The sequence below is a fragment of the Wasmannia auropunctata genome, unplaced genomic scaffold (assembly GCF_000956235.1).
Source record: "Wasmannia auropunctata unplaced genomic scaffold, wasmannia.A_1.0 LD335244.1, whole genome shotgun sequence".
Taxonomy (NCBI): domain Eukaryota; kingdom Metazoa; phylum Arthropoda; class Insecta; order Hymenoptera; family Formicidae; genus Wasmannia; species Wasmannia auropunctata.
Genome location: NW_012027646.1, coordinates 895,175 through 908,703, shown reverse-complemented (window position 1 = coordinate 908,703; position 13,529 = coordinate 895,175). Strand labels below are relative to the sequence as shown.

General features: G+C 35.3%; 1 protein-coding gene across 10 annotated transcripts in view; it reads left to right on the top strand.

The window, feature by feature from the left end:
* The window catches only part of LOC105457403 (beta-1-syntrophin), a 193,917-nt gene that overhangs the window by 107,969 nt on the left and 72,419 nt on the right, over nucleotides 1-13,529 (top strand). For all 10 annotated transcript variants that reach the window (XM_011702045.1, XM_011702052.1, XM_011702051.1 and 7 more), the window contains one exon: nucleotides 1,708-1,896. In XM_011702045.1, coding sequence (XP_011700347.1) covers nucleotides 1,708-1,896 — 189 coding nt within the window. The remainder of the gene's footprint in view (nucleotides 1-1,707; nucleotides 1,897-13,529) is intronic.

Below are 13,529 nucleotides of genomic sequence, written 5' to 3'. Positions count from 1 at the left end.
GGCGCGGGCGCGGGCGTCCCGATGCCTGCCTGGCCGGCTCGATGTAGCTGCAATCAGCAACGTGCACCGTCCAGGGCACCGAAATAAATTCAATAGAAATACGTTGCGCGTCGGCATACGGCAGCTAGGTCGCAGAGAGTACGTGCGCGCATGAAAAGTTGGACACGGGAGCTTGATCTTCGGCCGTGGACACGGTACCGTCCTCCTATCCGTCGGTTAACCCTTTCAGCGCAAAATTATTTCAGTGGGATATCTCTGCAGGGATTGGGGCTACATTCATCTAATTAATAAAGTAGAAACAAATGGCAGTTTTTTTTTAATATAGATATAAAATTGTAATTAATTCTTAACAACTGACATCAATTATATATCGTCAAATATATAGGTACTATACTATGTGCTACTTATGTATATAGAAGATGTGCGCCGCGCATGAAGATTTTATATATAACAATTTAATCTAGATAGATCTTTGTCATAATTTTCATAAAACTAGAGCCACATGAAAGTAAAGGCGCTGACATTGAGCGCGCTAACGTTGATAAATGCTGCAGATATATTTAATCAAGGGGATCGGCGTGATCTGCGGAAATGTCGTTTGAGATCGAAAGGGAGTAAATACAGCTGGCTGCGCATACCATTCATATGAAGCCTTATGGCAAACATATTGGATCATCGTGGATACGATACATCAGAATTCCACTCCCGTCTCGCCGCTGTCGCCACGTGACGTTCTCCATTAAATTTCGCGTAATAGGGCCGACAAGATGTCGACTAAGCGGACGAGCCCCCGCAATTTGAAAGGTCGATACTCGATTTCCGCGACACGACTTTCGTTTCAGAGTCGCGCGTCTCTCGAAAAGAAAGTTAGATTTTCCTAGCCGAATTCTCGCAGGTCCTTGAACGCGCGAACATTTGAGCTCATACGAGTAATGTAAAGTACGTCGAAAGTAAATTGCTTTTCTTCGTTTTAAAGTTTCTTCACAGAACTCACAAGCCTTTCTTCAATAATGGATTCGTTCACACATCTGTAAATGTTTTTTTTTTTTTTTGGGACGAAGATGAATATGATTTGGGAGGGAAATTGAACAACTTACAACTTTTACAACGTTTCTTTGAAGTTGACAATGAATTAAATTATAAATCTGCATGCTCATCTTAAATTATAATGAAAAATATTAAGTATCATAATATTATATATAAGTATTAAACTTTGTGAGGAAAAATTATTTTCCTTTTATTTATAAGAAGAATCTCTTTTATTAATATAAAAGTTAAGGTAAAATTAGAATTGCAACTTTTAATTATTAACGATATGCCGACACGATAGAATATAATTATCTCTATATCTGTAATATATATGTACAAATATTCTCGTTGCATTACGGTAAAAAAATAGTTGTTAAACTGAAAGTTGACTAAAAGTATTATAGTTTATGATACAGAAATATGAAATCCACGGTGTTAATTCATGGTATATGTGTTTTCTTGCTTATTCTTTTCTGTAATAAGGAGATCATATGTAAGTGTATGCTCAAGTTATAGAGCGAGAGAAAAAAAATTTAGTAAATGTAACAAAAATGGACAGATCTGTAATGTAGGATCATCGTGAGAGCTTAGACAGAATTAAGAGATAAAACATAAACATTTGTATTTTCATCTGATCTGCTTGGCGACACACTCTGACGATGTGTTTTCTTGTTGCAGTGAAGTACCTGCGGGAAGTGACGCCGTACTTCAGGAAGGCTTCGATCATCCAGGAAGTGGGCTGGGAACTTCAGCGCGGTTTCCTGAGCGCGACGCCGCCGCCACCAAAGTCACCACCGCGGGCGGATACTCGTTATCTGCCATTACAACTCTGCAGACTCACCAGAGCGCATCCCTCTTCCGATCCCGGTAAGTCTTAACACCGAAAAGTCGATGCGTGGTTCGAGCAGCTCGTCTGCTATGTAAAGATTAACGTCGGTTGTGCGGTTGGATCTGTGAGATCCAGGGTATTTCCCAATTTGTTATAATGTTAACTAGAAGGGAATTATCACACAACGTATTAAACGGATGTTGAGACAATCTGTTGCGATTTAAATTTATGACTACAAAGAAATTTATAATAAGAAAATTTTTTAATAAGAAAATCTCATTTAGAAAGCATATGTGTTTGTGATTTTATATGATAATCTCAATCGTTGAAACGATTCAATTAACGACAGTACTTTTATCCGTCTATTTTGTCATACTTGAACGCACGAGATATTAGCTTTATGATTTGTAAATTCTTTTAATCGGTTTTTATCGAAAAAGCATTATAGCCTTGATATTTTTTATCTGACTTGTGTTGTAAAAGATTTGTTTTAAAAGAAAATTGAAAATCGATATCATTAGGCAAATATAATATGATGTTGCAATAATTTACATCTATTAAAAGATGTATGTATATTTGTTAATGAGACACTTTCAACTGTCTTTCAACATCAATGTTCAAATCAACACCAATCTACCTTCAAGGAAAACATGAAAATAAATTAAGACTTGTTAACTAAGTAACTATAATTACTTTATTGGAATTCTCTTTTCTAAAGGAGTATTGAAGCGATTAAGGCAAGAGCCGCCGATTACTTCAAATTTAATCTAAAACTCGAGGACGTTCAGAGGAAAATAAATGTGAGGGAGGAATGGAAAACGCAAACGGATTGCGCGTTCTATCGTCTTGATTAACGAAGTAGTGCAATCTAGATCGCGGTTGAAGAGTTTAGGAGAATCGGGAAAGATCTCGTTTACCTATTTGCCAAGCGCAGCGACGGTGGTAAATGGCCTCGCGGCAGGATAAAAGTCCAGTCCTTCTATCGGAGACAGTCACCCCTCCCTCCATCTACGTAGTGATAAACTGGGGATGAGTTAGCACGAAGGGAATATCTCTCCCCCTTGGGCTCGTAGTGAGTTAATGAAAGGCGAATGGCTCCTTAATTCTGTAAAGCTTCTCCGTTCTTCTCTTCCCCGTTTACTCTAAGCGCACCGTCCCCATTCAGGGCCGCTCGTGCAAATTTTCACCTCTTGGGGACTGTTAGCGGTGGCCCATATGTGACACGCAGTGGTTGTTTTATTTGAGCAGTTTAGTTAAACGTCTCTATTATTTCAGTCGTATTGTCGTTTACTTTTCTAGGCTGCTCCTATAACTTTTATCTTGACTGTCATTTTTTATTTCATTCCTGGACAATAGTGGATAATACAAATTTCATGAAAATAAATTATAAAATTTAATAAGTTTAAAGTAGTCAAAATGATGGCAAATCTGAAAAATAGTAATTAATTAATTTTAATGTGTTATCAACATATATATAATTGTGTATATATTTTGTTAAATAAATAAATATAATCACAAGTATGTTTTGAATAAAATGTACCAAAATAATAATAACGGGAAAAACTTGAATGTCGTACGCAATCGTACAGAAAGCAAGATTATAGTTGAAAGAATTTTTGAAGTTAAAGAGTTAAATCCGATCCTGAGACTCTTCTGGACTGAAAGAAAAACCGCGCGCGCGCGCGCGAGAGAGAGAGAGAGAGAGAGAGAGAGAACACATAGCTGCGCCGCCGTTAAGAGGAGAAGGCAGAAGGGAAGAGACAAGCGCGGTCGGCGCCGAAAGGGGTGGTGACAGACGGGATGGACAGTAAGGGGGTGGCTGTGAGCTAAGAAACGCAATCAGAGACGTGCCGTATCTCTTGCCGGCATCTCGCTAAGCCATGTCATAGAGTAACGCTTACTGATATTTCTTAAATCAATCTGGTAGCATCCGCATTGCGGTATAAAAATTTGAGCGCCAATCATAATGATGAAATTGCAATGGAAAGCAATTTTAAATCGCATTTAATCTTACGAAAATACAGCGTTATTATCATTAGTTCGGGAATGGAAACACATCTTGCGTCAGATTAGATTTCTCGTTAATTTTCGATCGTCGGTTACTTGTAACGACCTCGCGGACAGCGAATGTGCAGCCGGTGAACGTAGTTTGGTCAACAGTAAATTTTACAGCCGATGCAGTAAATTTTATGTCGTTGCCGCGACGATGATTGCATTCATATTGCCTCGATCGATGAACATGAATGATAACAGGACGATAAATTGGACACGCTGCGCGCGCAAACCATCATAATCCTTTTGCGTTAAAGTGCAGGTAAAATCTCGATTGCCGAAAAAATGAGATTTATGGTATTAGGCGAAATGATTATAGCAAATCGATTAGAGAGGAGCAAGTGGAATATATTTTTAGTACTTGTGTTAGCAATTATATATTTTCTAACTTATTATCTGGACCTATACTTGAACTTGCATCTGCATCTGAATAATATCCTTTTTGACCTAAAGATCCACTACTTTTACATCTGTATTTCTATCTATATTCAAGTATATCATATTGCTGATTATGATGTTTGAAATAACGATAACAAGAGATGACACCAAATGCTATGTACAAATGAGCATCTATATGTAGTGCTGGCATGGCCTGCGGCAAAAGGAGAACAAAAGCGTAGTATGTCAGAGAAGGGCGTAAAAAAAAATAGAGAAAGACGTTTTTGCCGCGTTGAATGCGCGTGTTTACACGATGCCTGCGACCGCGAGCATCATTTTGCGGTTGAAAACGTTCAGTTACACTCGTCGCGCGTTGAAAACAAACAGGCGGGCCTGTATTCGTCGCCGTTTCGAAAGCTTGCTGGGGCTTTTCTAGATCATGAATTGCAAAAGCCGGTGTTCTACTACTGGCTGTCAGCACAGCTTCGTAAATCGCTGAGATGAAAATACACATGGTGTTTCACATTTAACTCGGTTAAATGGGCACACTTTGGCAGCAATGGGACAATCTGACTATGTTATACAATATCAATTCAAGTGATATTTATGCTACTGCTTTCTTTTATTTTTAATATTACAGAGCGAGCGAGAGAAAGAGAGAGAGAGAGAGGGGGGGGGAGGGAGAGAAACTCTTAAAATAAACTTGATCAAAGATATGTATACTAATTAAATTTAAACTTAAACTTATTTATATGTATAAGAAATAAATACATATATATATTTAACATATTAGATACATATGTATAGTGTAAGCAAAAAAAATAGTTAGGTATATATAATCTGTAATATCTTGAATCAAAGCATACAATTCGCTAAGAGTCTGCTTCTCGATTACGTAATCTGATATACTCCCTAACGTTAATTAATTAACAATCAGCGCTCTTTGATCACTAACCCGTGTACGGAGTGTCCTCCTAAACATGTGCAGCATATCAGACGGAATTGACATCGCGACGCAAAGTCAGTAATCAAGCTTTCCTGCCGTTTCAGGCAACCTTTCGAGATCTTGCTGAGTTTCCCTCTTCAGGCATGAAGGATTCTAGCCGAGGAAGACGGCTGCTTTGCAAGCTCGCGCAAGGTAACCGCAAGCTGTGCGAAAAGCATTTCCTGTGGGAACCTGTATGCCCCCCGAGGATTTCTCGAAGGAATCGTTTCCAGAACAACCTCTAGAGATAAGCGAGAGCAATACCGTGATTGCGCAGATATTAATTCATCCAAGTTCTCTAATTCCTACAAGCAATCACATTTCGATAGATCTCGAATACAAGTATTCGTAAGTGTAAAGAAATTAGGACTTTAGGATTTGGATGAAATGTAATAAAAAATGTAATGAGTTGAAATTGAAAAAATAGAAAGTAAAAAAATTTTTGTTTTTTTTTTGTTGACACTTTTTAATAAATTACTAAAGTTTCATGAGAACTTGAAAAACATTTATTAATTTTTTTCGGTGACAGAGTCGATTAGTAATGCATATCTGCATTCAATTAAGAGTTTAAATTAAAAGAATTATAGGAATCATTTTAATGTATTAAATATTTATCTTAAATCATCTCTAATTTTCTAAAACATTAATTCCTTTTCAATTAATTGCACAATCCGTAAAAATTATTTCAATAACTTTCAATTTGTTAATTCCAATATTTGTGCGATAGTCACAGAAATGGTCACGAAATCGCTTCTTGATGATAAAAGAGAAAGGGAGAAAGAGACGTAAAGATTCTAGTATCCCTGATGATTCTCACCCGGCCGCGCCTCATTAATCAGACGGACGGCATATAGGGTGCAATTATCCGGCGGTAATTAACTTCGCAAACTGCAGCGCCCGCGAAGTCCGGGAAGGTGGTGGGCGCACACGTGTTAGGGGATGCTTCGTGTGGTGCTAGCGGAGGCGGTCGGATAGTCTGGATGGAAGGTTCTTCGTGGGTTCCAGCCTGATGGAGCTGTTCTGGAATTATACACGGGGTTAGTCCTGAAAACCGGCCGGCAGCCAGCTTTTGCCCCGGAAACTAATTTAACTCTCGCATCCTCCACTCTCCACTCTTCCTCCTTCTCCCTACCCCCTTCTCCATCTCGCTGCTCTTTCACCTTCCGCTTCTGATTTCGACTTGCGCGATCGTCGACTCTGAATGTGATACACATCGCGAGGTGATCAATTTCTAGGTACGTTCTGCTGGGGATGAACTGACATTTGGTTCTCAAAAAATGATTCTCAAATGGAAGATTCTTTAATCTTCCATTAAATCTTCTGGTCGAAATTAGTTCTTATTATACATGTGTATAATAAGTAGTGTACCATATATCATACGTATTATAAATAATTATAATAACGTACAGTATTTTTATTTTAATCTTAACTTTAATCTATATTCTCTTTTTTTGATTAAGCGTTTTGCGAAACACACATGTGATGTTGCGTTTACACTTGCAGCGTTCTATTGAAAGTTTGCCATGTTGGTTCGTTATCGATAATCGAATGAGGGCGAAGATAAAACAAATTTCGCACAAGATCGAACAAGCTGTAAGTTTATCGAAGAACAAGGAAATTAAAAGATCATCCACGACAAACATTCCTCAACTTTTCTTTTTTCTTCTCAATTTCTACAAGCGATGTCTGTGTAGTATAGAATATCGACAAATATTAAATTCGTGAGTTTAGTTTTTCTTGAGAGAAAAATAAAACAATGTAGATTACGTGCACATTGCGATGAATGAAATAGCAATCGACAGTTAGTTATCGCTCGTGGAAGATTTTGTAATAATAATGAAATAAATAATAAGAAAATCTCTTACGGAGAGAAGAATTTTCCCACAGAAAGTAATACACATAACGCTTATTCGAAAATAGATGGTAATAATAATAAACTAATTTCATATTTTAATTTCGGTTATTTTGATCTCTCAGCGGTTTGCTATTGTATTTCGCTACACACTAGCGCTTAGTTTGATCACCGTACTTTCTCAACGAGGATAATGTTATGTTACATATACGTATATATGTATATACATGTATAACAAAGACCTTCAATTCGGTGTAACAAGAAACGGACCAGGTGCTACCATGAAAATCACAGAGATGGACATAGAAAAAAGTTGGGAGATGCAAAAAGGGTGAAGCCATAGGTAACGAGCAATTGCAGGGGCCGTTATCAGTAACAAGCGGAATTGCATTGTGCGCCGAAAAGCCCTCCGGCAAAGGTCTCATTACCATCGTCATGCGAATCCCAAGCGATACAAACGAGTACCTCTACATGTTTGTCCCGTGTGTATATATGTATATACACGTGTGGGTGCACAGGCGTGCGGCGTGGACACACGTGCGTGTAGTGTATCGTGTAAGTACGAGTATTATCGCGTTGTGTACACGTCGTCGCTGCAAGGGCTCCATTATACTCTGATATCGTTACGCGAACCGTGCCGGGACGGTTTGTATAAGTGATGGTTCTACGATAATACCGTAACATTAACGACGAGGATTTTGTTACGGCGATCGTCCCTGCGGATCGAGTATACAATGAACGGGTTAATTATTAAGGATCGAGGGCGTAGAAACACAAAGGATGCAGATTTCTCCGTTGCAACGCGATGCAACAGTTTATCATTCAGAGGTCTAAAGAGCCCAAGATTTTAGAGTCTATATACGAGTAGATTTGCAGAGTTGCAAGTAGCAGGGGCTTTAAATGCTGTATAGAGAATAATACAAACGTGTTTATTGATTTTATTTCATTATTGAAGATGCAGCTCTGCATCAAATATTATCAAATTAGGATCTTGTAAGATTCGATATGCATTGGCATTTTTCCAAAATCGTAGCTTTCAAAGATTAAATTTTTGAGAGTATGGAGATTCTTAGATGTTTATAAGAGATGTATATATGATTTTTTTTATCATAGTATGCAAGTAATTACAATAAAAGCATTTCGATTTATATTTCGGTAGATAATAATTTATTACAGTTTCTGTCGTTTTACGTTTTTTTCAAAGATATTGAAATATGATCAGCTATTTATAATGTAAATGATCGATTGAAATCTGTTAAACAAAATGAGTATTTTGAATGAATAAAATAAATGTATAAAATATAATACATAAAATAAACGAAAATTCATGCAAAGTTGAAATACTATACAGATTCGATTGTATCCAGTGAGAAATAATATTTTTTAAATATTAATTTATAGAAACTTGATCCGTGGAATTTTTTTAATCCAAAATTTCTATAATTTTGTGATTTTAAAAATTCTTTTTCGCCTCTTCGTTTATGCACTTAACATTCAATTCTTTAAAGTAGGTCGGATTTATCGAATGCAATTCTCGTTCAAATCCTTAATCATTTGGCTTTACTATTGGATAAATATTATTGAGTTGACCAATATCAGATAAGTGTAGCTCGTCATCGTTTTTGTTTGTAGCAATTTCAAATCCGATTACCGTGATAGTGCTCGTTATCAGAGAATTCCTCGGGATTGTGCCTCGACTTCTTTCAATGTCTTCTGGTAAGTCGTGTTTACATATAGTTTGACTCTCGTATAGCTAGCTAAACACTTTGCCGTCGTGCTTAAGGTTCGTTACACAGGCTACATAAATCAACACGACATAATAAACTCGAGATGAAGGCATAGTCGTGTCTAATAATGTACTTCAACTAACAGGAGAGCGGAGCGGGAGCGAGAGAGAGGAAGAGGGCATTGGCATTATTTCAGACTGAATAATAATAATTAGAATAAGAACAATAATTTTCCATTTTGTGAAAGAGACTGCACGTTAAAGATTACTTTCCTGTAGGTATACTTATATACATAGGAGACGAATTAAAATTTTTTTTTCTTAAAAAATTAAAATTTGTTGCATAATGTTATGAATATAGATTATACTCCCATGATGTAATGAAAATTAATATTTATTCCGAGCAATCTCCAGTAAATATATGACAGGATAATAGCAACAGGATAAAACTATCTTAATAAAAAGGTAAAATTTGAAAGATTCAAGGATAATTTTGTAGACGCCGACAATGTTGCAATCCATGCGTCGGCAAATTCACTTGGTGACAGAAGTAAAAGCCGTAGAACGGTATAGGTGTCGACGGCGACCATTACGGCGCAGACCGCGTATATACGTGCTCACATGAGCGCCTCTCAAAGCACGACAGACGCGAAGCGGTTACGACGCTGGCACTATTCGCGTCGCGAATTATTAATTTGCGCACCAACGATACTCTCGCGCAATTCTCGTTTTGCGGTGAGATTCCGTGTCAGCGTTAAAGCGTATTACACTATACACGCATTGGAGATTGAAGCTGCATCGCAATTGCGCATTGAGGATTGAAACTCCATCGGAGGAAGATAAAGTGGCTGGATTTCGGGGACCCAGTTTATGTTTTCAATTCCCAATTGATTGTACTATCTCAATCTCAGTTTCCAATACGCTCTATAATCTTTTCTTTATGGTATAAATTTATATAGTTGTTTGTTATAATATAGAGAAGCAGAGAGTAACGGTAACGTCGCTAAAAATGAAAATATGTGATAGTAATGAAAATTATTATTCTAAAAAGTAATACGTTTTGAAATCTTTTTGACTTGTTACATCCTCTTTCCTTCTTTTTATATCGAGACTATTTGTATTGTTCATGTAAAAATATAAAGGCACACAGGTGAATGCACGTACAGTGTGCGAATGCGAAATATATTTGTTTGTATTTTACTGTGAATACGTATACTCTATATATCTATATTCTGTATATGTATATAATATAATGCATTTACATTCTACAGAGTAGTGTGTGCGAAAACAGTCATACACTGTGTTTTGCAGAAATAGAAGATCGTAACATTATTTTTTCGTTTCTCTCTCTCTCTCTCTCTCTCTTCTATCTTTCGCATGCTGTAGCCGTTTCAGATTTTACTCATAACTAAACAATGTTTATTACTGTCAGTTTTGTTACGTTGTAAGTTGGCTGTAACGTTACGCGAGCAATCAATTAGAGACCGTGAGTAACTTTTTAATTCTGTATTATATTACTCATATGACAGATAGAAGAATGATATATTTAACTCATCTTGTTTTTGTCTACTTCTCGAAAACATTTCTTTCATCCTATTCCGTTGTTTTTCCATCGGCAGACAATTACTGAAAGAAGTTCGAGCTAGAGAAGGAAAAAGATAATAAAACCCGGGAAAATACGCGTCGTCATTTTCTTTTTAGAAACATCCTGTTTCGTCAACAGCGCAAATTTCGATATACCGTAAAATTTTTATCGAAGAGAACGATTGGCCTGATATCTAAAAATAAAGAATAAAAGTGGAGAGAAACGACGAGATAAACTCACACGAGGAAAGAAAATGAGAACTCAATAAGAACTTTATCTCAATTGCTACATCATCAGTTTTCAGAAACGGCCATCGAAAATAATTAAAACATCACCGCGTGAAAAATTCGCGTCAATCATCATTTTGCAATGGAAATTAAAATTTTTAAACTCATAGCGATGGTTGGTAACACATTGCGTAATTGAAATATTCATATATTGTTGGGCAAATAAAAAAGTAGTATAGATTGACTTGTGATGCATCTCAGAAAAGTATTTTCTATATTTTTCATGCGTCTGTTCTTTATGACAATTATTATTCTTCTGCTTCTGTTAGTTCTATTAATGTTCAATTAATTTGTGTGCCTTTAAACAATATGATATTTTTAATTACGATTAGATTTTTTTTTTTATGATCTGATGAAATATGTAATTCATTTGCAAAATAAATAATTGTCACATTATATTAAACATTATATTACAAGAATAGTAAGAATTTGTCAATCGTCTTATCACGTACTACAGAAGTATGTATAATATTAACAAGGATCGTTCCTGTTGATTCTTGAGATTTATTATTTCGATATCGATCGGTCGACGTATCAGGTAATTGATTTATTGCATATGCATATTGTATATTGCAAATGATAATTTCCTTTTGCTTCATTTTAATAGATTGTTGAGCAATCTTGCCGCGCAATTACTAATAAAATTTACTTACATTATAGCTATACAAAGCGTTAAATTGCTACACTATTAAATGCGCTCTATGATTTCCTATCTGAAAACATTAGTTAAGATCCCATAGGTGCCACAAACGTGGAGATTCTATTGGTCTGCGTCCAACAATTCCACAAATCGTGCATTTTATTTAGCATAACAAATTACACCGAATAAATTTTCTCACAAATACGCCACAATGGTGAATCTGTTCGTGCCGGTGATGTGATTGCCAACTGAAATTGCTGCAGTCCATTTAAATGTACTTTACTTTAGAATAATTTTATTAATATTTTATACTAAGAAATTCCAAGCAAGCATGCAGCTATTTTTTTTTAATTCTTTCTCCCCAATTCAAGTATTAATAAATTCTCTGAGAATTCTTATCTATGCTCATGTAGAAAAGTATTTTATGAATAGTTTATTTCTCTCATTTTCATTTTGCTCTTTCTAGAAAAAGGAGAGAAAGAATAGGCATATTCTTTTTCTCAAAGAAATTGGACATCCGAGATCATATGCGAGAAAAGAAAGATAATTTTTATTTTATACAAAAACAGATAGGATTAATATACAAGAAACAACTAAATATTAGTATAAGATACAATTTAATATTATATTATATTACTCTATTATTTTCTTGCAGTTGTGATTTTTATCTATATCTACTATTTCTTTTTTGACATTTTCTTAAATAATTTTGTTACGGTTTCTTTTTAGAGAATTTAGAAGATATGAAATATTTTGATGATTTGTAAAAGCTTTATTTAAATTAAAAGTTTCACGATAAATTGACTAATTCAGAATTCGGCACTTTAATATTTGACAATCCAATCATATAAGGTCAGTGAGTGGTACGAGTCCTGAAACGTGTTCGGACTCGGCAAGCGCACGATTCTTATTTGCGGTAAATTGAGACCAATCTTGTGCAAATAATGGGAATATAAACTTTTAACGCGTGTTTATTCACTTATAAAAAATTGATTTGCGGTAGTTTTATTACGAAAATAAATCTAAAATGTAAATTTACAATATTCAATTAGTCTAATAATATAATATGCTTAAACACGTTTAATTAGATATATAGAATTTTTAATTCCCAAGTTAATAGACGAAATATAAAAATAAAGCATAAAATGAAAAAAATTTTAATTTTAATTTGTACTTCTATTTCTAACTTAATTTAAATCTAACTCAGAGAGAATTCTAATATATTCTAACTTGTCCTCAACCAATTTAACTTTTGTAAAGTCATTTATACGTGAATTTATAATCAATTGTAAGAATTGTCAATTATACATATACATATATTCCTCATTTCTAATATCAAAATCCAACTTGTAGCCGAAATGAATATCGTAAATGTTTAATTGAAAATATTAAATAAATATTTGAGTAGGTACTATAAGTAAGGTTTTATTACTTTAGTTTATTCATTCTTCTTGTTAATTATGCGACTGCAGTGCTAAGTTATATCGAATGTTTAACTTTGTTTTTTCGAATATAGCTACTGGATACTCTGCCGTTAATTGTAATCGCCGTGATGGTATGCGCTTGCTTCCATTCTAATCGTCGCCATGGTCATAGTAGTAGTGTTTTTAATCAGCAATTAGGGAACCAACACATTAATTTCCGGCTCGTCTGTTGTGGTGTTCTCTCGCAGGCTGGCGGTAAATGCAAATAGGCCTGCTACTGGTCAATTGATTGAATTGACTCACGCGTTTGCGAAATCGTGTGTGCTTTGTAGTAGTATTCCGTATTATGTTAATGATATTCGATAGTGTCTTATAATGTTGCACAAAATAATTTTAATGATAACATATTATAACTTATATTGTCCGAAAAATATAATTAAAATTAAATTAATTTATTGCTAACTTTACCTATTAATTGATATTTTTTAGTAATTTAAAATACATAAATGTCGCACCAACAATGGACACATAAAATATATTTTCTATATAGTATATGTGACTTATGCGTGACTCATATACTTTATCTGCGTGTGTACATTTTTTATAAAGTTGATCTTTTGTGGAGATAAAAGGGAAATACCGAAGGGAAAAGAGAAGAGAGAATAAGAGAGGAAAGAATAGGAGAGGATGAAGAAGAAAAGAGGAATCAGGAATAGAGAGAGGGAGGGAGGGAGGGAGGGAG